Genomic DNA, 23,376 nt, shown 5'->3' with positions numbered 1-23,376 from the left:
TTCATGTGCCCTGAAGGCCAAGGGTAGGTTCTTAGTCTTCCATTCTTTTTGTTGTTGTTGTTAATCCTCATCTGAGAATATTTTTTCCATTGTTTAGAGAGAGTGGAAGAGAGAAGGAGGGAGAGTGTGAGAGAGAGAGGTGAGAGAGACATTGATTGGTTGCCTCCTGCACACGCCCAGACTGGGGATGGGTTTCAAACCCGAAACCCTGCAGTGTGTGGGCCACATTCTAACCAGTGAATCACACCACGCAGGGCAGCACTTACATTCTTTTTTAAAAAATCCTCACCTGAGGATATTTTTCCATTGATTTTCAGATAGAGTGGGAGAGAGGGAGGGAAAGAGAGAAACATCGATGTGAGAGAGACACATCCATGGGTTGTCTCCCTCACAACCCCAACCAGGGCTGGGGACCAAACTGCAACGGAGGTATGTGCCCTTGACCGGGAATTGAACCAGGGACTATTTGGTTCGCAGGCCGATGCTTTAACTGCTGAGCCAAAGCAGCCAGGGCAGCACTTCCATTCTTCACGCTTCGTTACCCAGGAGTCACTTACACAAAAGTCCCTAACAGGGCTTCCAGCAGCAGGGGCTGGCCTCTCAGGACCCTAGGGAAAAGGGGTGGGGCTGACTGAGGGCTTTCTGGGTAAAAAAAGGTGAGGAAGGATCTGGCTCAGCTCCCTGGGGGTTAGCAGGTGGATCCTGACATGTGATAACATAATAGCAGCTATTAACAATATAATTACACCCATTGCCTAGTATGATAATAGACCCCTGGGCCTAGCAAGCAATTCCCACATGCTGGCTTGTTATCTTCTGCATCCATGCCCTGGCCTGCATTGCCCCCACTCTGCGGATAAGGAAACAGGCTCACAAGTCCTTGCTATGGCTGTCTGAACCCAAAGCATGTTGAGGGTGCCTTGCAGTCACCCTGGGGTAGGCTGGGAGTACCCAGGGCTTAGGGAGAAATGTTAAGAAGGGGGAAGAGGTGACCCACAGTGGGAGGCTGGCCTGTGATGGGTGTTGGGACCTGCTCTGCATCAGCTGGGCTAGAGGACCTCCCTCAAGAATGGACTCAGGCCCCTGCCCTCGGCCACACTGGGACCCAGGGAATGGGGGTGAGAGGAGGACTCAGACCTTCTGAGGACCCAGAAGAGGGGACAGCAGCTTTCCTCCAGCCTCCTGGCCTTCAGCCAAAACCAGTGTCCCAGGAGTGAGAAAAAGACTGTTTCCAATTTCTCCTCCTCCTGACCCCAATTTCCCTCGGGTCATTGACTTATCAGAAAGAGGGAGAGAGGCTGGGCGGCAATGTGTTTCCATTGTTAACAGAGAGATTCAATTAGGGCTGCGTTGCAGGAGGGGCAGCAGTCCGGCTGGCAGGAAGGCTGTTCTCTCTCATTTCTCTACTGTGCCTTCCCCGACCCCTGCCCACACCCCTCCTCAGTCTCTCCAGCTCCCACCTAGGTCCCTCTCACTGGTCCCTGCCCCTGGTTAGTTCTCACAGGAGATTCGGGGGCAGTGTTGCCTCTGGCTGAGGAATTAACTGGGTTCCTCTGGGGGTGTGGCAAGGGCTGAGAACAGTGGGGTCCTCACAGGGTTTGTGAGGAGGGGCCCTGGGCACCAGCCACCTGTCAAACACACTGAGTCTTGAGGCATCTGGGTAGAAGCCATGCACACACCCTAGGTGTGTAGTCCTCCCACACATTCTGAACTGAAAGTTTTTCTCTCTGGGTAGACAGGTCTATGGGTGGGCCACTCCATACCTTGTGGGGGTGGGGGTGCTCATGCACCATCCGGCAAGTCAGCCTGGGAGACAGCATTACATTTAAGTGTGCCTGTTTCTTTCTCCCTGCCTCCTCCCACCACCTCCTCTCCTTCCTGCTGTCACAAATAAGGGCCAAGTTTGTCCACCATGTCCCACTTTTAGGCAGCACCCTCGAACCCCACAAGCTCTGGGAGGGCGGCAGACCCAGAGGGAGACTCAGACTCTGCCCTGACCAGTCCATGAGGTGAGGGGCTGTGCCTGCTTCCCTGCAGGCCACTGAGCAGCCTAAATCCTGGGAGTAGTTTCTGGGCATGGCTGTGTCTGCACCTGCCTGGTGAGTGTGAGCAGATGCCAGCCTTGGGGGGGGGGGGAGGAAGGGGGAGGGGTCCCTGCAGGCCCAGGAGCATGTGGGTGTGAGCAGGGGGCACGTGGAGAGGCCTGGGGGGAGTGTGTGCGGAGTATTTATGGGAGGTAGAGGATTGGTGGGGGTGGGGGCTCTGAGGCCAAGTTGGGGCTGAAGTTCTCACCTCACCGATCTGTCTAATAACCAATAAGTTTGTGTAACACAATAAATTACACACCCGGACTGGACTCCAATGCTTGGCTCAGAAAATTTCGAGGCTTTTCCAACATCAGCAGGTTTGGGTTGAGGGTTTCAGGCTTTGGTCCCTAACCCCTGGTCTTCTGAATAGGGATGGGAGCAAGTGATGGGGCACAGGGGTGTTCTCTCCTGGAGTATCACCCAGCCACCCTCAGTGCCACACAGGCATGGGTGTGGCTGAGGACCTGGGCTGCTGCTGATTGCTGCCACACCTGCCTGACCACAGAACATTCCTGGCCTAGGGTCTTTGGTTTGTGTGCCTGCATGGTGCCATGGCTGTGACATTTGTGGGCAAGTAAGGGAAGCCTATCTCTAAGCTTCAAAACACTCAGTGGGTTTGGATTGAGAAATCAATAAGATCCATAAAAATTCCATGCTGGCCATGGCAGACCTGAAGTTGGATGTTCAGAGCAGGTGAAAGTCCTGGGGTTATGAGTGGGACATGTCCCCATGAGTTCTGCTACTCTGTCTGGCTGGAAGGGTGCAAGGCCAGCAGAGCCTGTTGAGGACTGTGGGCTGGGGGCCCTCACATGCGTGCTGGGCCTGGGTCTCAGCCAAGCCATGGATTCCAGACCTCATGATAGCAGGAGGCAAGGAAGGGGAGGCTAGAGCAGCAGGGGGCTGGCTGGGGCCTTCCAGAGGTTCTAGGACAGACCCTCAAGGCTGCAGAATGTCAGGTCTCTGGCTGTGGCTTCCTCCTCACCTGTCCTTCCCCTGGGGGATCTGCCACAGCAGTGGGAGGACTCATGCCTAAACAGGGCCCTGGTGTGGGGTGGGTGCAAAGGCCTGGAACTGGGCTCCAACTGGGCGTATGAGATCTCGGCTTCCCCCCAAGGTGCAAAGGGTCCCTCCTCATCCCCATTTACAGATCAGAGAGGGGGAGGGGAACTGCCCTAGGTAGGGCAGACTCTCCCACTGGGACAGTGTGAGCCCTAATACTGCCCACGTGGGCAAGAAGGTTCTGGTACCTCTGCCAGGTAATGTGAGCAGAGGCTCTGGCTCTGGGAGGTGCTGATGGGGCCAGGGACTCTCTTGGGTGACAGAGATCACTGACCTTCTCCATTCCCCTCCCATGGGTGGAGGGCAGAGCTGGGTCACCTGTCCCAAGAGCCTTGGGGGCTGCCTTCCTAGCACCTGTCCCAGGCCCAGCACTGAGCAGGTGCCCAATGAACACCTAGACCCCAGGAAGAAAGCTGCCAGCGGTGGGCTCGGCTCGACCAGGGCAGCACCAGGCTCACAGGCCTGGGCAGGAATCACTGCGGTGGGGGTGGGAGTGGGGTTGCTGATACTTGCAGGGAAGGAGACAGCCCCTGCTGACCCTGGGAGGATGGGGTGTGAGGACTGTGGGCCAGAATGCCTGGTTGGAGCCCTTTTGGGGCCCTGTAGGAGTCAGAGCCAAGGCCTCCATCTCATCTCTAACCAACGGGCTGGTTCTGAGGACTGAATTGCACTCGGCCTACCCTCTGGGCTTGTTGGCTCTCATCCAGATTATTGGGAGCGCTTCCTGTTGTCCTCCAGCCTGCCTCTGCCCAGCACCAACTTCCCACAGGGCAAGCCTGGTCACAGCCCTCTTCTCTGGCTCGCCTGCCCCTCTGCCGGCCTGCCGTCACTACAGCGGCACTTCTGGCCCTTGGCCTGGGAAATGCTGGTTTCCGGCTGGACTTAAGATGAAACTTGGATGGTACTCTTCTCTAGGATCCTTCCTGGTCACCCAGTGCCTCCTGCCTGGAGCATGGGTCACCTCTAGGCCCGTGGTCCCCTGCTGCACTGCCACCTTGGCCTCACTCCGGTGGCCGTACACTCCACAGGGAGTGTGTGCTTTGTGTCTCAGGTTGGTTAAGGCCTCCAGGGGAAGCGGCTCAGGACTTACCCTAAGGGCTCCACAAAGCACCAAAGCTAAGGGAGAGGAGAGGAACTATCTGGGGCTCAGTTAGCGAGGAGGAGGGCCTTCTCATGGGAAGTGCTGGTTCCTGTTGCCCACCTGCAACCTGAGGCCAGGCTGGGGGCGGAGCACGGGGTCTCCGTCAGAAGGGGTGCTTCTGGGGTCTGTTCGTTGCCCTGGAACCCCTCTCTCCTCAGCATCTCTGGATCTGCCCCTCCCTTCAGGCCCCCAATGTCACCCATAGTTCTATTCATGCTACATGACAACTGGAAATCCTGTGGAACTGTGACCTCACGCCAGAGCTGAATGGGTGAGGCTGCTGGATGACACCACTGCCCCCTATGCAAACCCTACACACTCCCTGCTGACCTCCGACCTGCACACTGCTTATCTGTCTTCAGGCCTTTGTTGTGCTATGTCCCTTGCCTGGGACACCCTCCTCCTCTTCTCTCTCCGACCAGTTACTATGCCCCTCCTTTTCCATGTCCCCCGCCGGGCAGCCTCAGGCTGCCCTCCTCTGGCTGCCACAGCCCCCAGGCCTTGCTGAGAGGTCACTGTGCTGCCCACCTCTCTGCAGGTGCTGTGTCCCCAGCACAGGGCGAGTGCTCAGAGGGTGTGTAAATGGATGGATAAATGAGTGGACGCAAAAATTAAGTAATCACAGAGTGTGAGGTCTGTGAGTTCTTCAATCATTTGAGATTCACTCTCTCCAAACCCCTTTTCTTTGCTGACACAGTGGTGGGGATCCACTCCTTCATCCATGGCCCCCAAGGCATTTTCAGGGTCTTCCCTACTATTCCCCCACCAAGCTGTGAGGTCTGGTGAGGGGGACTCCCAGGGCAGGTGTTGGTATATGTACAGAAGCGTTTGGTGTGGAGTCCTGCCTCCCCTGGGGATCTGGACGGTGGGCACAGAGTGTTTACATCCTGGCCTCCTGCTCACAGGCTGCAGTAGGGTGGCTGCAGGCCCCTCTTTGGGCCTCCCTTTCCTGGGGTCTGCCTGCTGCCCAGGCCGCCTCACCGCTGCTCCCATCTGTGCTGCGCTCAATCACGTGGTCCACCTGGCGCACCCACTCCCCATTGCACTTGAAGAAGATCTGCGTGGCGGGCATGGCCTTGCACACCAGCAGCACTGGCTTGTTCTTGACGATGTAAATGTCCTCAGGCTCCACCAGGAACTGGGGAAGCAGGTCTGGGTTGGCGCCGGGCACCGGGTTGGCCACCGTGGCACTCTGCTGGGCACCTGCAGCAGGGCAAAGGTGGAAGGTGAACCAGGCCTCCGCTGGGCTTTCGGGGGTCCTCTGCTCATTTGGGGGCAGGCCAGGCCATGGGAAGCCAGCTGCTGGGGCTGAGGGAGGAGTGAGGCCAGATGGCCACTTCCAGCCCAGCAATCTGGACTGCTGAATGCCCCCCCCCTCAGTGTCCCCCTCTGTAAAGTGGGGGAAGAAGCAGCACTGCCCCCCACCCCTCACCGCTGAAGACTGTGGAGAGATTAATGAGACAACGGCAGCAGTAGTCAGACCTGTTATGACCCTGGTAGGAGTTCAGGGATCCAGCCAGACAACCCACCGTCCTGGGGTGAGGGGGACCCAGGGGAAAGCTGGAGGGAGGAAGAGGACCCCAGCAAGGTAGGAGTCCCTCCCCCTGCTGCCCTGGCTGTCTCTGGGCTGCTTCAGGGTTAATCCCCATTCTTGGCCCCTCACACCGTAGGTGCTCAGAAAACACCGAGTGAATGAAGGAGGGGAGGTGGCAGAGCTTACGGGAGAAGCCCTGGGGAGGGCAGGTGCAGGTGGCCTGGGCTGCGGGTGGGCCAGGACAGGATGAGAGCCAGGAAAGTGTGCCTGGAAGCCCGAGGGACCTGGGACTTGTCCCACCCTGCAAGGAGACCTGAATCTGGGTTTCCTTCAAATTTTAACTGAAAACCACAACCAACCCACAAGTCATTTGTTGCTAATTACACAGGTAATTGACTCTGAGGCTTTAACAGAGGTAAACCCCACAGCAGTGTGACAGGCTGCTAAACCAGCAGGACCCCTGAGAGGGCGGGGGTTGCAGTGGGGGAAGTGGGAGGAGGGAGCGAGGACACCCTCAGCCACCCCACCCAGCCGCCCACCCAACAGGCCCTTGCAGGCCAGGCCTCCCTTAGGGCTGCCTGCTGTCCCCACCAGCACACACTCAGTCCACAGGGCCTCTACACCAAAAGAGGCAGAAACGTGGGCTTCAGAAACCCATTCTGCTCCCTGCTAGTGGTGGCCTTGGGTGAGGCACCATTTTGCCACCTGTGCTGTGGAGCTGTGCCTGCCCACGGAGGGTCTGGAGAAGCCTCACCAGGACAGCTCCTGGCTCCACTACTCTGGCACAGGCAGCCCCAAACTCAGAGGGCTTCTAGCGGGGAGGCCTGACTCCTTGGGCTGGGCCCACTCCAGGGCCATCCACATGGCCCTTCTTTCCTGCCTGCATAGGGACCCCATCTTTCTAAGGTGGGGTTAGTCCCCTCCCCACAAGACTGTGATTTGGGGAGGGGACCTGTGCTTGGTCCTGTGGGTGTCCTGGGCTAGGCAGGTGATGGGAATGGCTGCTGAGAGACCTGGTGGGACTTCAGGAAAGTCCCCCAACTCTCAGCCCCTTTCTCCACCTGGACAATGGGGAGATAGGACCCAATTCTTAGCGCTGTTGTGGGCAGGGAATGAAAAAAGCACTCAGTGATGCTCAGTACATGGTGGCTGCTGTTAATACCCAGTGGTTTTGCACTGATGATACCAGAGTTTTGTCTCCCTCGGCTCAGGAACCCTCACAGCAGTCTCTTCAGGGGTAAAAGCTGGTGAGAAAATGAGGCACACAGCTGGCAGGTGCCTTACCCTCAAGATGGAGGTGGGGTGGGGATGCAGGCAGAGGGGAGAAGTCATTTAGATATCTTACAGATGGAAACTCTGCAGCCTGAGGGGAGCCACCCCAGACAACCCAGCTCCGACCTTGGAGCAGCCTTGTGTCTCCTCTGTCATTACATATGCTCTTCACTGTCACTTAGCAGCCACTTGCAAGCCCCTGATCCAGGCAGTGGGCTCAGCCAGGGTGGGGCTGTCTCGAGCTCAGGCCGCAAGGTCTGGAGAATGAATTGGATGGTAAGCTTCCGAGTATGCACTTGGAGCGGGGAGCTGGTAGGTCCAGCAGCCTCTCTAGACCTTTAGTGGGGAGGCCACAGAATCTCAGCGGACTCTGGGACCAAGCTTGACTCCTGAGCAGGGCCCACAGAGGACTCTGGGGCGGAGGTCACAGGCTCCAGAAGGGTGTGGGAGCCCCCAGTGGCAGGTGCTAGCCTACCTGGGACCTCACCTCGCAGATGGTCCGTGAGACTCAACACGATGGCTGGTGTCTGCCTACGAGCTGGCCCTGGGTGGGCAGGGATCCTGGCTGGGGGTGTAGGCAGGGAGTGGGTGTATGGCCCTCCAGCCTCCCTATCGATCACGGCACCAAGCACTGCTCACGTCAGCTGCCTGCTGAACCCAGCACAATCTCTCATGTCTACATTTAACTGCTAATGAAAAATAAATGTACTGTGACCAATAAGGGACATAGCTCACTTCTCCAGGGCCTCTGTCATGCCACACTGGTGGCTGCCCCTCCCCCACCCCAGGGGGAGGTCATTTATTGGGTAGAACCCAAGGGTACCTTCTAGATTACGGCTATGCCCTCTAGCAAGGACACACTAAGACCATGGGTCGGGGTAAATTCAGCCCCCACTGGATGTCCTCTTGGGGCTACAGAAAATGCCTAGGCAGCCGGAACTGCCTTCCCCTCCCTCTGGACCCTGGTCCACTCTGTGACCTCCACCCTTGTGGTTAGCACCTGCAACCTGCCTGGCAGCTGGGTCCCAGTTAGGCCTCTCACCTGAACCAAGGCCCACAATGCAGGCCACTAGAGGGAGTATTTTTTCCCTCTGATGGGAGTCCTGCACTTACCTATCAAAGACATAACAAAGCAGTGTATGCTCACTGCCAAATGATCTATGATCCTTTCAACAGGGCAAAAGCTCTCTGGTTCACAGCAGTCCCCACCACTCCCTACTGCCCCACTCTTGGCTTGCGTCTATATCTGTTATCTGCTTGGCTTCCATGGGCATTTCAGAAACACCTACTGATCCCTCCTAGGCACTGCCTCCCACCGAGGTCTCTGCCCACGGTCTTCTGTCTGAAATACCTTCCTTCCTCCTCTGCAGCACTTTCCTACCTTCTCCTCAGGGCCCACTCCACTGTCACAACTCTCCCAGGAAACCACACCTGCCCTCTCTGCACTGGGGACTGTCCCCACTAGCACTGGAGCTCCTGCCATAGGAGAAGCCAGTGAGCGGCTGAGGCCTCTGTCCCCAACGCAAACTGGCCACCCCTGGCTCCTGCTGCCCAGCTCAAGGCCACCTAGCCCGTTAGGGACTGGGGACTTGGAGTGGGGTGCCTGTCGCCACTCCTTTGGGGCTGCCGAGGTGATAAACATGGAAGAAATGCTCTGCCAGGGCAGATGCACAGGGTTGCAGGAGGGCAGGCGAGCGCAGGGTCCACTGGCTATCTAGGCTCTGCCACTTCCGGAACCCCACACCCCAGTTCTCCAGGTGCTCCATTCACCACAACCCGGCCAAGGCTTTCCCACCCTCCCAGGACGTGGCCTAGCTGCCCCCTGGAGTTCAAATAGATCTCCTTCACTCACTAGCGGTCTTGAGGGGTTCTTGGTCACTGGGTATTGCAGACGGGGCTGGGTGGATGGCTCGGGCCCTGAAGGGGGAACCCACTTCCAGTGAGCCCTGGGCTAGTCCACTGGCTCCCATCTGTTTCAGGAGGGCGCTGGCACCCCTGCTCTGTCTGCTTCATTCAGGGTGGAAGCAAAAGTCCTAGCCATGATCTGTGTGTGTGTGTGTGTGTGTGTGTGTGTGTGTCCATGTGAGTAGGGAGGCTGGAGGCTAAGAAGGGGGTGGATAAGAGATCAGTGGAGTAGACCATGGTGGGCCTTCCTCACATGGTTTATCTGGGAACTTCCACCCAGTCTTTAGTTTTAGCATTTGTGTTACCTCCTCCAAGAGGCCTTCTTGGACCTTTGTTACCTGCCCAAGTGCCCACCCTGTCCTCTGAACCTCCCTCCAAGGAACACACCACATTCAGGACCAGAGCAGATTTGTCTGCACAGCCTGTGCTCAGGGCCTGGCCCGGATACTGCAGGAGTATTTGTTGAGTGACTGAATGAAGATCTGCCCAGGAGTGGCCTTTTTACTTTTGTTTTTTTGGGTGACCCAGAGGAGGTACAGAGCCACCCACAGGCAGAGTCATGAGCAGAGAGAGGGCTCTGTACTCCAGGCTGTCCCTGCCAAACCCCAACATGCTACTGCTCTGAGGTCGAGCCTCCTTTTCTCACCTGCAGTCTGGGATGATAAGATCTCCCTGTGTAACTCTGAGGCCCAGGGTGGGTGTGAAAATACTTTCAAATGTTTTATTTTTAAAGACACTACGAAAATATGAGGTGTGATTAATCAAGCTATTAATGAACTTGTATTTAGTGAGTGAGGACTCAGTCCCTGGGAGGGGTAGGAGGGCTGGGGGCAGGGTGTCATCTCACCGCTTCTTAGGAGCAGCTTTGCCCAGCCCGTCCCTCCCCTGCTTCTTTCATCCTACTACAGCCCACACTGAGGACACAGCAAGGGGGTGGGGCGGCAAGCCCTTGCTTATTCTACTTCCCTGAGAATGTTCTGTTTGAAAAAAGGTGGAGGAGGGGCTAGGGGCCCAGCAGTCTCCATTTGTCTTCATCCTGACCCTTTCGTGCTGCTCACACAGCGCCAAGGCCCTCATTCCAGGCGCTGGCACTCCCAGCCGGCCCTGCCAGATGTGCATTCGGTAGGTCCCAGCCGGCCCTGCCAGATGTGCATTCGGGAGGTCCCAGCCGGCCCTGCCAGATGTGCATTCGGGAGGTCCCAGCCGGCCCTGCCAGATGTGCATTCGGTAGGTCCCAGCCGGCCCTGCCAGATGTGCATTCGGGAGGTCCCAGCCGGCCCTGCCAGATGTGCATTCGGGAGGTCCCAGCCGGCCCTGCCAGATGTGCATTCAGTAGGTCCCAGCCGGCCCTGCCAGATGTGCATTCGGTAGGTCCCAGCCGGCCCTGCCAGATGTGCATTCGGGAGGTCCCAGCCGGCCCTGCCAGATGTGCATTCGGGAGGTCCACTTGGGGCCTCAGTGTTGTGTTCCACAGGCCCAGGCAGGGAGGACAGAATGCCATAGGCCAACACACAGTGCCCTTCGCCTGGTATTGGAAGCCCTGGTGGCCTGGGCCGGAGCTATCACTTGGCCTTGCCTCTAGGACCCCCTCCATGTGCGCCCTATGAGGAAGCCTCCTGACTATTTGCAGTTCCTCAAGGGCTTGTGTACATTCTGTTCCCAGCTCTGTCCCCCTCACCCCTTTAGCTAACAGCACCAGATTTTCTGCAGAAAATGCCCACTCCCACCCCATATGGTCATTCAGTCCAGGTGGCTGACTATCTCTGGCCCCAGAGGGAGCATATGGCACTGACTGGTTCCTAGAGCAGGCCACTTCATCCCAACAGATGGGACTCTGGGACCTGGGCTTTCTGCTGGGCTAGCACTGCAGGCATAGGGAACTGAGCAGAAGGGGAGGCCATGCACAGGTCTGAAGAAGGGCTTTGGAGAATGGAGGCAACCAGGGATGAGAAGGATGGCCTCCTCCTGGCAGCATGAGGCCTGGGATTCCACAGACCCCTGGATCCCTTTCTTTGGCTGAAGCCAATTGGAGTGAGACCCTTTTACTGCATTGCTTCACCTGCCCATCTGTCTCTGCCTGAGTGACTTCTACTCGTCCTGATTCAAGTCCTGCTCAAATACCCGCTCCCCCAGGAAGCCTTCCTGACCCCCAGACAGATCCAGCCACACCTCCCCTTCACTCTTACAAGCCTGGGCGAACTTGCCTCAGCCCCTCACACATCATATTGTCACCATTTAGGAATCTGTCAGCACCTTGAGGGCAGGGACTAAATGGTGACATCCTCCCACCCTTAGTGCATCCCTATAGACTGGCCAGGGTCTGACACAGTGAGTGTCTAGCGAATGTTTGTTGAATGAATGAATGTTGAACAGCATTCCATCATCCAGGACCAAAGCCCAGAAAGGAGGGTTAGAAGTGGAGGACACACATTCAGATTTGGCTAGGAGCTAACTCTGCTCATCTTTCCTTCCATCCATCCATCCATCCTTCCATCCATCCATCCCAGAAACCTGTGCTGGACTCAGGGGAAGCAGAGGCTGATGTGCAGGATCCAGGGGAGGCAGATAGGGCCAGGAGCCATGTCCAGTGGTGGAGGCTGCAGGGATGCAGACAGGTGGGGGAGTGGGGATTTGCATTCTCCAGCACCCTGGTGACCTAAGATGGCTTCATGGGTTATTTTTTAAACTGCGGAGCTTCACTCAGAGGCTCTGGGGAGCAGAGATGGAATCTGTGCTTGCTGTCAGACAGACAGCTGCAGAGGGTGGGGGAGTGGAGCAATGGCAGGGTGGAAACCCTTGAGAGGACAGATCTGGGGGCCACACAAAGAACCCAGAGGTTCTAGGAGGCAACTTAGGCATGGACCTGCCTGGAGGTGATGACAGTATGCAATGGGGCCAGAGCCAGCTGGGTGTGCGTCTCAGAATTCTTCTAAATCCGACACAAAACACCCTTGCACTGCCTGCCAGCTGTGTCCTGGGCTCACTGATCGCTCCAGCCCCACGCAGGCCACTTGTTTCTCAAGCCTGTTTCCTCATGGGGGGTGCACCCTGCACCAGGACAAGGTGAGTCAGGACTGCTCCCTGCCCACGGTCTCGAGGAGCCCTTTGATATCCCTTCGTCATCTATTGCCCTGGCTGTCTCTCCCGACAGCAAGGACTTCCTGGAGGGCAGGGGCAGGTCTGAGCCCAGGCTCTTTTTCCCCAGGTGGTGTTCAGTGAACAAGGGAGAGGATGACTGTAGTCACTCCTGCCTAGGAGTGTGCAAGAAGTGCAGGTGACCGGGTGGGGGTGACAGGCCCTCATGGTGTGCCATGAAGGATGGCTGCTCTCCTGGCCTGTGCTCACACCCCATGTGCAGCACTCTGGTTTCCATGGTAACGTATGCATGAAAGTATCAGAAGCAGCAGCCACCTCCCGAGGACAGACACAGGCACCATGAGGGGGACACACATACAGGCTAAACTGCAAAGGACAAAGAGGGCAGTGGAGGGTGTGGAGAAGGCACCACTTACCAGCTCAGAAGACAGTCACACTGAGTGGAGTGCATGGCTGGGCAACACTGCCCACTGCCAGCAGCCACAGACCAGGCAGGGCACTCAGGCACCTTCAACCACCCCTCATTTCGAAGATGAGGACTGTAAAATTCAGGACTTGCCTAAGGTCACAGAGTCACAGAGGGCAGAGTGGGCTCTTGTTATCTCCCAGTCCAAGGCGTGCACAGGGCGGGCAGGGATCCGGGTGTTTCCTAGGCCAGTGTCTGGCCCGCCTACCACACTGCCCTCTGCTCACTCCATTTACTCTCTGACTTTATTTCTCAAACCTTCCAAGCTGATTCCAGCACTGGGCCTTTGCACTTGCTCTTTCCACCGCCCCGATCTTCCATGGATGCTTGCCTCTGATCCCTCAGGGCTCAGCTGCACTGCCACCTCCTCCCAGACGCTCTCCCTGACTGCCCTTTCCCCATCTGTTTTCCTCACAGCACTCACCACCATCTGAAGTCATCTTGTCACTGTGTCCCCTTCCCCTGAAATGGGTCACAACGATGAGGCCACACTTGTCTTCACTGCTGCAGTCCCAGAACCTGGCACAGGGGCTGGCACACAGCAGGTGTTTGATAAACATGTGCTGAAAGCATGAACAAACAAATCGGGCCTTCCTGCTCTGTGCCCAGAGCCCACACCAGGTGCAGCACCTCTGCCATCGCTTGAAGCCCCACACCCACAGCAAAGGAGACTTCAAAACTACCAGGGTGCCCCAGGGTGAGTGCTGTAGTGGACAGGCCCCAGGAATGCCCTCCCAAGCTCCTTCCTGCCCCAGGGTCTTACTTCAGGCCAGAGAAATAGTTAATAAAGTTGAGGCCTAAATAAGCATTTGATTAACAAACGATAAAATAGCTATTGTGTCCCCGAATTAAGCTATAATTGTGGCTGATAATTGGCTGGTTAGAATTTAATAAGCTGCAATTAAATAGAATGGAATCCAAGGTAATTATGTGGTTGCACAGCCCAGAGAGAACTGGGAGGAAGGCTTTCTTCTGCTCTGGAATCTTCTGCTGGTGCAGCATGTGCTGCTATGCGTGTGTTTCTGGTTCGGGTGGTTGTGTGTGTATGTGTGGTGTTTGTGTGTGTGTGTGAGAGAGAGAGAGGGAGAGAGAGAACAGCTTCCTCCACCTCTCACCTGGCAGAGGTAGCCAGGTGGCCCCAGCACAGCTCCTTCGCCACCACGAGGTGGGAGGTTGACGCCATATAGGCTCTGGGCCTTGCCAGGGTCTGTGGCAGCACCAGCCGAAAGGACCCCTGGCACAGCTCCCTGCAGAACGGTGGCCCTCCTCTCTTCCTAATGAGAAAACTGGGCTCAGAGAGGGAAGGACTTGCTCAAGGTCGCACAGCGATCAGTGGCCAGGCTGGGCCAGATTCTCAGATTGCCAATGGATCAAGGGTAGCTCAGACTGGCCAGCAACCTGGAGGATGTGCCCCCACCCCAGCAGGTCCGCAGGCACTCTCTCTATTTCCACTCCTGTCCTTCACCAGATGGACTAAATAAGGACAGTATGACTATGCCACACATGCACGCTTAAGACACAGCGCTCCCTGCCCCGCCTCCCATTCCCCTCTCCCAAGGCTGGCCCCCCACCCAAGGCCCTGGCCTCAGCCCAGCACACCAGCCCCAGTCCCAGCCCCCAGCAAATCCCATTTCAGGGGAAGGGGACATAGTAACAGTCAACTTGCTGTTTATGACCCATCGGCAGTTTTACAATGTTGCTGGTAATTAATTTAATTAAAGACCCTGTCCCAGATATGGTGCCATTTCATATCTCACTGGTTTAATGGGAGGCTGGCCAGAGCAGGAGCCGGTGTGTCCAGGAGCAGCTGCTCCTCAGCCTGGCGGGCACAGAGCAGGCCAGTTGTGGTCCTGGGACGAAGCCTAGATACAAGAGGCCACTCGATGACCTGCCATTAGGAGACACTCCCCATGAGCAGAGAGAACACCTGCACACCCACGGGCTCTCGCACACGTGCACATGTTCACACATGCACACATACACAGTCATGCCATTACAACTAACTTTACATGGATTTTCTTATTTAACTCTCATGACAATCCTAGGAGCCAAAAAACTTTTTTATTTTATTTTATTTATTTTTATCCTCCCCCGAGGACATTTTTGCATTTCAGATAGAGCAGGAGGAAGGGAGGGAGGAAGAAAGAGAGAGAGGAACATCAATGCGAAAGAGACACATTGACAAGTTGCCACTCACACAACCTCTACCAGGACCGGGGACAAAATGCAACTGAGGTACGTACCCTTAGCAGGAACCAAACCCGGGTCTCTCTGGACCGCAGGCCGACGCTCTAACCGCTGAGCCCAACCAGCCAGGGCCAAAGAACTATTTTAAAATTCCAACTTCCAGAAAATGAAACTGAGGCACGGAGAGGTGTAGTAAGCAGTGAGGAATGGATTTCTACCAAGGCAGAAGGACCACAGGGCCCCCATGCTCCTAACTAGGACACTGGCAGTTAGTCAATATGTGATGGACACAACATGCCAGCTGCTGTGCGAGCCACAGGCCACACAACGGTGCCCAAGATGGACTCGAGTCCCCACCCCATTAAGTGTCCAATGGCCACAGGCCCACCCAGCAAGTCCTGGGCACATAGCATCCTAGACTCACACTCACCATTCCTGGGTACACACACCAAGCCCCTTAAACACACACTGCACACCACCACTGACCACTCTCCTCCAGGCTAAATTTGGCTGGGACGGCTGCTGCCCTTCCCAGGATGGTGACTTGGCAGGCCCTGGTCACCAGTCATCCCGTGACCCCATTTTCAGCAGCTGACTCTCCATAGGGACCACAGGAAAACCCAGTCACAGATCCAGCATCTACTTGTAGCACCAGTGGTGGGGCACACACCCCAGTTCCTGTTCCTCATCCACGCAGCCAGCTGGCTGTGTTCATCCCTCTGCTGGGCAACCTTGCTTCCATGCACCCCTGTGCCAGCCTCCTCAAGTAGGGCCTCGCTCTCCTCTCTGCTGAGCTCCATCCTGACACCTTCCCTGTCTCTGAACATCCCCTAGAATCTTGCACTTGCTGTCCTAAGCTGGGCTCAGCAGCTCCTCCAAACTTGCACCCAGGGTTTACTGTCAGCAGGGCCAGGCCCCCAAGAAGCCTCAAGGAGAGTCTCACAGCCTCCTTGCTCCCTGACCATCCACCACCGCAGCCCCCAAGTGCTCCCAAGCCTCTCCTACCCACTCCCTTCTCTCTTACTTCATGGCTACCCAACTCACTCACCCCCAGCCCCGAACGTGTCTTTCTGTGAACACTTGCTGGCTTCAATGCCATTGTCAACTACGCTGCCACAGAGCTATTTCTAGAAAGAAAATCTGGTCCCATACTTCAAACCCCTGCAAGGGTTTCCAATGACTGCAGAGTAAAGGTTGGCTTCCCACACCACCACACCCCCAAATCTGGCTCAGCAGCCTCATCCCTGGGCACTGGCCCACACCTTGCAGCCAGCTCAGTGCACCCACTAATCCCTTCTTCTTGCACAATGGGCCCCTCACCCTAACTTTTTTCCCTGCACATGCAGGGTACCCTGCCTACTCCCAATGCTCCCCAGTCCTGTTAATTCACAATTCAAGGTGTCATCTCTTCTAGACGCCCTCCCTGGTTCCTCTACCCATGGGATACACAGCTCACTCCTCTGGCTCTGTGCTGAGAGACCATTATCTGACCAGTGTAGGCTGATTTGCAGGGGGCTTCCTCCTCCGTCAGACTGTGCACCCTCAAGGGGTCTAAGCCACCTGTTCTCAGCAGTGTCCAACTCAGGGACTGGTAAGTTGGGGGTCAGTGACTATGGTTGAGTCGAAGTGTTCTCTCCAGTCTTTGCAAGCACTGGGGGTGGACACTGTGTCCTTTCTGTCCCTGTCAGTAACTGGTCCATGGCACATACTCATTGAGGAAAGGGGGCAGAGACCTCAGTTGGGTATCAGGAGACTGGGTCTCCTGTCTCTACCCACTTTGTCTCCACTTGGCTGTGTGGCCTTGGGCAAGTCACTGCCTTCTCTGGGCCTCAGAAAAGTCAGGTGTGGCAAACTCAGGTGCCTTTAGGGGCTGGGACAGGGCAGGAAAAGTGGAGAGTAAAATGCCTGTCCAAGAGGTCAGCTCAGCCCAGCCAACTGCGGCCACTAGAGGCAGGCCAGCCAAGAGGTGCTGGATATTTTTCTTTCAGGAGAAACTGGAAATCATTTTTATGTGAAAATTCATGTTTAAAATGATGACAACTAATTTAAACATCTAAACACTGTGAGGGCCAAACAAGTTGGCAGGCCAAAGCCAGACCGGACAATGTCCACGGTCTCCTCTGACTTTACAAACCTAAGGATCAGGGACATATATAGCAGGGTGAAGCAGGGAGTCCCCCCTTCAGCACTGCTCTGGTCTCCTCCTTCCCCACCCTTCCCATCCTTGCCAGCATCCCATCATCTTTTCTCCTTCCCAGGACCCCTCTTCATCATAGCCTCCTGAAGGAAGTCCCCTGGCATCTGGGCAGAGGCTGGGGGGGGGGGGGAAGGGTCTGTCCATCACCCCAGGTGTTTGAGATTTAATTGTCAGCACAAGCTACACCCTTGGCTGAGACCTGAGGATCTCAGAAAGAGTTGCTCCCTGCCCTGGCCGGTTTGGCTCAGCAGTTAGAGCGTCGACTTGTGGCCCAGAGACCCGGGTTTGGTTCCCGCTAAGGGCATGTACCTCGGTTGCAGTTTGTCCCCGGCCCTGGTTGGTCGTGCGGGTGGCAGCCACTCAATGTGTCCCTTTCACGTCAATGTTTCTCTCTCTCTTTCTCTCTTCCTCTCTCTCCCTCCCACTCTACCTGAACAAAAAATGGAAAAATGTCCTCAGGTGAGGATAAAAAATAAAATAAAAAAAAAGAAGAGTTGTTCCCTGCTTGAGAAAATAGTGGAGTCAGGTGAAGGGAATGGACTGTGGCTTGTCTTGCCTTGCCTGCCTTTGGTTGGGGCCTCAGATCCTGACCCAGAAGGCTGCTGGAGACAGAGACATAGGGATGTAGGTATGTGTGTGTGTGTGTGGATAGGGGAGGCACTCCACAGAGGAGACCTCCTGCAATGACCCCCACAAATATGGGTGGGCAGGAGCCTAGGCCTGGCTGTGGACTTCTAGCTGGAAAGAGGGTGTTTGGCCAGACCCATCATACCCCTGACAAGACAGTAATGAGCCCTCACCCAATTTTAATTACCTGCTCTCCAAATAATTATTAGCATTTTTATTTCACTTAATGGCAGCCATATTTTTTCCTCCAGATATTGATTTCATGTTTTCCTGGTTTGTTCATTGTCTTTCCTGCCCCCTTAGTGGGCTCTGAGGTCTTGCAGGTTGAGAAGAAGGGGCTGGAGGAAGGGGAGCTGGGGGGGGGGCAGGAGAGATGAGAGGGAACAGGGAGCAAGAAGAGAGGTGGTCTTGGCCTCACTGTGCAGCCTGAGGCAAGCCACTGTCCTCGCTGGGCCTTGGATCCCAGAACCCCAGATCCCTGCATACCCTCTTGTCCTTGATGCAATCAGGGTGGGGCGTTTTAAAATGAAAATAAGGAAGAAAAGGGCAGCAGATGAGAGAGAAACTGGTGTACCCCTCCCAAGAGCCCTGCAAGGAATGGGTGGACTCAGACAAGCCTGAGGGCAGAAGGGGTGTGGGGGAGGGGAGGAGTGCTGGGGCAACACTAATGCCAGAATGAGGAAGGGAGGGAATGCTCTTGGAGACCAGCTCAGAAAAGGCTGCAGTGTGGAGGCTGCTGCTTGGTTGGGGCTCGGGAGAGGCCTCCCTGTCCCCATGGTCCCCAGGTGTGGTGGAGAGGGAGCAGGTGCCTCTGCCCTCATGAAGCCCAGCTCCTCCCCGGGCCTGACCTTCATCCTTGGCCTCTGCCTCACCTGCCTGCCATTGCTATGGAAACGTGGGTGATGCTGTTATCCGGGCGGGCGGTGGAAGAGCAGCTCATTTCTCTGATTTGCAAGGGGACAGTAAGGAGAGATGGCGGCAAAGTGGGAGGGAAGGGCAAGGGTCACTTTGGGTAAAGATTTAGAGCTTCTTGAAGGTGTCATTAGTTTTTAATAAATCACTAATAATTGCAGGAATATTTAAATCTTAATAAAAAAATACATTGGGCCCAGTGAGTCTCTGTGTGGGCATTTATTGCAATTGGGCTGGAATATATAAAAGTTGGTATTGGTCTGATTGAACTGCTGTTATTGCCACAGCTAAATGGGTAATTGGGAGTGAGAGATGCTATCAGCGGATGTAAATTACACACAGTAAACTGAGGATATTAACTGAGGGTTTATCATCAATTATCTCTGTGTTTGTTTCCCTTAGAACAAACTTTAAGTATATTAATGAGAAATTTACAGGTTTCAATGAATTGAGGGAAGCTAATGTTGCTGAGGGCCCCCCACCTCAGCCCCTGTTTCCTGGTGGGGGCCCCCATCCAAGGAAGGCCCTGGAGGAGGGTTCACAGGTCAACGTGTGGGCCACACACACCAGCTGTGGGGACAACGTTCAGTCCCTGAGGCCAGCCTTGACCCTCTTCTGTAGGGGCACTGCGTGGGAATGGGCATCCCAGCTGCTGTGTGTGGAGCCCGACTTGAGCGGGACATGGACAGGCAGACCTTCATCTGCCCCTAAACCAGAACGCGAGTGCTGCCATTAGCAGTATAAATGGAGTGGGAGGTCGGGAGGGGTGCGCAGCTGGGTGGGGGTAGGAATTGGGTGCCCTGTGGAAGCTCGGGGCAGGCAGAACTTTTGTGTAGCAGCTGCGTCTAGCCCCTGCTGAGACGCACACACAGCCCACAGCCAGCTCACTTCAAGGTCAGCACAACCTCCTCCTAGGCCAATTCACCACCCAGCAGCCTCGGCTCCCTCGGGGGTCTGTCACCAGGACTGTGCTCATTTCTCCTGGTGTCTTCAGCTTCTCCTGACAGGCCCTGGGCTGCAGCCTGGATTTACCAAGGGGGGCAAACCCAGGTCCCTCTCTAGAGCTCACCCACTGGTGGGAGACATTGGCTAGGTGTCAGAGCAGTACGTTCAAGGTTACAACTCACAGTCAATTTTGTCAAAGACGCACTGATTGCAATGAGAGCACATAGCTGAAACCTGGTGGATCTGCCTCTTCCATCCTTTTTCCCCTCTCCCTTCAGGTGTCACGGGCCACTGTTTTATCAGTTTGTCGTCTAGCATCCAGCTTTCCATCGGTTCCCCTAGCACCCCAAACTCGGTCCTGCCTGGCAGCCATTGTACCGGCTGTTCCCTCTGCCCAGAATGCTGTTTCCCCTGATGCTACAGCCCACTCCTCACTGTCCAGGTACCGGCTCATGGCACCTGCTCAGAGAGGCTTTCCCTGAGCGCCCCGTCTGAAATAGTCCCTCCAGCACTCTCTAGCACCCACCACCTCTGAAAGGTTCCCTGTCTGGCTTGTTTCTTTGTTGTCCAACTGCCTGAAACTGGACAGGAAGCTCCAGGTGTGGATGACCTATCTGTCTCACTTTCCTAGAATGGCCTTGCACACCAGAGGCCCTACCACATATTTCTGAGTGAAGGAATGAGGACGTTTCTGGAGGATCTGCTCCATGCCAGGGCCCAAGCCCTGTGAGCTTTTGGATGCTCACTGCCCCAGGGAAATCAGCATGTTTGTATGCAGTATGTATCTCTACCACAGAAACAGTAGGGCAGTAGGGAAAGGCATTGTAGGCTGGGGAAATAGAAAAAGCAAAAAATCTGAGGCAGGACATACCTGGTGGCAGCAAGTTGGATTAGAAAGGGTTTGGATCTGTGCCAGGACACTGAGCATGGGAAAGCAGGGAAGATTCTTTTGGAGCAGGGCCTATGGGATCGGACAGTTGTGGAGATGGCTCTGCTGTGGGGGCAGGAGGAGAGTGAGGGCCACTGCCACAGTACACAGGGGTCTGCGGCCTGGAATGGGGGGGCTGAAGATGAGGAGTGGATGTGAAAAGCACCTGGAGGCAGGTGAGGAGAGTGACCCTCCTGGCTGGGAGGGGGCAGCAGAAGATGCCTTTGTTGTTTTCTGCTGAGTTGAGTGGGTAGATGGTGATGTAGTCAGGTGTAAATAACTGGAAAAGCCTTGCCCACTGCTGGCATTCAGGGAAGGACAGATCAGTGCCCTCTGGCAAGCTGAAAGACCCTGCCACACGCCCAAGTGTGTAATGACCACTGTGTGTTGAGAGCACTGGGCCACAAGTCCACAGCCGGACTGAGCTCTGATGGCTGTGGCTGAGAGCAAGGCACGTCTTAGGTAAGTCACTGAGCCTCAGCCCTGCTTGGGCCTCTGTCTTCCAGCTGGGACAACAGAAGACCAGGCTGGCTTTCAGAGGCTGCAACCCATTGGTCCACAGGTTTAAATCAACATTTAAAGACTAGGAAGTTTATACAAACAATGGTTTCTGAAGCAGAAGCTGGGGTACACAAGGCCCATGCTCCCCTGAGCCACAGGTGGCTATATTCTTTTTTTTTTATCCTCACCTGAGGACATTTTTTCATTTTTTTGTTCAGATAGAGTAGGAAGAAGAGAGAGAGAGAGAGAGAGAAACATCAACGTGAAAGGTACACATCGAGTGGCTGCCACCCGCACGACCCAACCAGGGCTGGGGACAAACTACAACCGAAGTACGTGCCCTTAGTGGAAACCAAACCCGCGTCTCTCTGGACCACAGGCCGACGCTCTAACTGCTGAGCCAAACCGGCCAGGGCAGGTGGCTATATTCTTTAGGCATAGCACAGTTCACCCAAGTTCCATCTGGCCCTTCCCTCACCAGCCTGCTAGAATCAGTGGGCGCCCACCCTGGGCTCAGGCTGGCCTCTCCTCCCACCTCTGTGGGTGGAAATAAACGTCCCTGAGCAGGAACAAGGAAAAGCCCAAGGAGAACAGCAAGGCCCGGTGTTGGTGCAGTCATGCGCCCACAGCCCTGGGATTCCAGCGGAGGTGGTCCCATGTGTGCCCCACACCCTACCAAGAGAACCCTGGTGCCCGTGGGATCCCAGGCCGTCTTGAGGACGTGACAAGGCCTAGCCTCTGATCTGTCTGCTGAGACACTTCCATTAGCTTGGACCTGAGTTTAGTTACAGCTTTTATTTTAAAAGTACTTTACTCCTCCAAACAGCCCCATTTGCTTAACTCTCTCCAGCTCTCCACCTGGTTTCCATGCCTCTGGGCCCTTCTACCTCCCTGCTGCCTCCTGCTTGTAAATAATCCTGTCCTCTGTGCCTATAATTAGCCCTAAATATAATCATTCATAACAAACTTTATTTCTCATGGCATCTTTCTTGATAACATGTTGCTGAGAGCTTCGCAGGGTCAGCAGGAGGGAAACCAGACTCAGGAAACAGCCGAGTGCCCCCCTGAGTGCCCCTCTGTCCGCACCTGGGGGCGGTATGGGCCAAGAAGACCCTTCAGGTAAGTCTCCCTCTGGCAAATGGGGTAGAAGGTGGGTGCCAGGGCATGGCCAGGGGTGTGAATGACCAATCCAGAGACTCTCCTGTGGGTGAGCATAATCATAGCAGTAACAACAGCTAACACGTAGTGTTTACTAGGTCCAGCTCTACCTTTTAAAAATTGTCTTTTTCTTTTCCAAATACAATAAAACTCACCCTCTTTAAATCTATTATCTTGATGAGTTTCATCAAATATATCCATTACCACAATCAGGATAAAGAAGTTTTGTTCTTTCCAAAACATTCCGCTGAGCCCCTTTGCCATCAGCCCCTTTTCCCAACTCCAGCAACCACTAGTCTGCGTTCTGCGACTGCAGTTTTGCCTTTTCCAGAATGTTAAAGAAATGAAATTATACAGTATTCAGTCTTTTGTGTCTGGCTTTTTTCACTTAGCACCATGCCCTGAGGGTCACTGATGTTGCAATGTGAGAGTTGGGCCCTTTTCATTGCTGAGCAGTATTCCACTGTGGGTGTGTGCCGCCGCTTGTCTACCTACTCGCTGAGGCTGTTTGTAGGTTTTGACTATCACAAGGGTGTTGCATACTTTCACATACAGGCCTTGGATGCACACGTCTTCGTTTCTCTTAGCTGTGAGATTGCAAAGGCATATGGTAAACATTGTTTAACTTGATTAGACATTCTGTCTTTGTTTCATACACTATGTACTCTCAACTTCTTGAATTAACTACTGTCATTATTGCCATTTTACAGATGACAAACTGAGTCTCAGAGAGGGGAAGTAACTCACCCAAGGTCACATTATTAGACATGGCAGAGCAGCAGCCTGGCTCTAGGGTCTGTGTTCTAAGGTTCTAGTTATGCTGCCACTTGGCCCTGGGTGAGGCTCAGGTTGGTGGGCACAGCTCTGACCTGGGACTAAAGGCCCGAGTCTGAGTTCCACCTCCACCTCCGGTGAGCAGTGTGCCCACTCAAGTGACTCAGACTCCGGTGCACACCTGCCTGCAAGTGGTGCCCACGATCGCCTGCATCACTGAGCGGCTCTGTGGCTCAAAGGAAATGTATTGGAGCAGACATTTGGTGCTCCCTGCAACTTTAGCTTTGAGATCATTACCATGCTGTTCTGACTCCAGGGCCTTATAAGTTTAGCAGAAGAGACAAGAATGGTTCCTGACACTCCCATTGTCTGCCATGGCTTTCATGTACGACCAAGTCATACTGCATCCATTCAACACCTAGTCACTCACCCTCCTCTGCTATAGACTGAATGTGTGTGTCCCCTCCCCCCAATTCCTATGTTTAAATTCTAACCCCAAGGTGATGGTATTAGGAGGTGGGGCCTTTGGGAGGTGATTAGAACATGAGGGTGAAGCCCTCACAAACTGGATTAGTGCCCTTATAACG

The 23,376-nt window shown here is 55.0% G+C and overlaps 1 protein-coding gene across 1 annotated transcript in view; it reads right to left on the bottom strand.

The window, feature by feature from the left end:
* Positions 1-23,376, bottom strand: part of UNC5A (unc-5 netrin receptor A) — a 64,963-nt gene that overhangs the window by 8,946 nt on the left and 32,641 nt on the right. Inside the window, exon 2 of the mRNA XM_036282307.1 lies at positions 5,269-5,490. Coding sequence (XP_036138200.1) covers positions 5,269-5,490 — 222 coding nt within the window. The remainder of the gene's footprint in view (positions 1-5,268; positions 5,491-23,376) is intronic.

Source organism: Molossus molossus, unplaced genomic scaffold (assembly GCF_014108415.1).
Source record: "Molossus molossus isolate mMolMol1 unplaced genomic scaffold, mMolMol1.p scaffold_m16_p_4, whole genome shotgun sequence".
Classification (NCBI taxonomy): Eukaryota; Metazoa; Chordata; class Mammalia; order Chiroptera; family Molossidae; genus Molossus; species Molossus molossus.
Note: the sequence above shows the minus strand (reverse complement) of the source record. Positions and strands in the feature narration are given on the sequence as shown.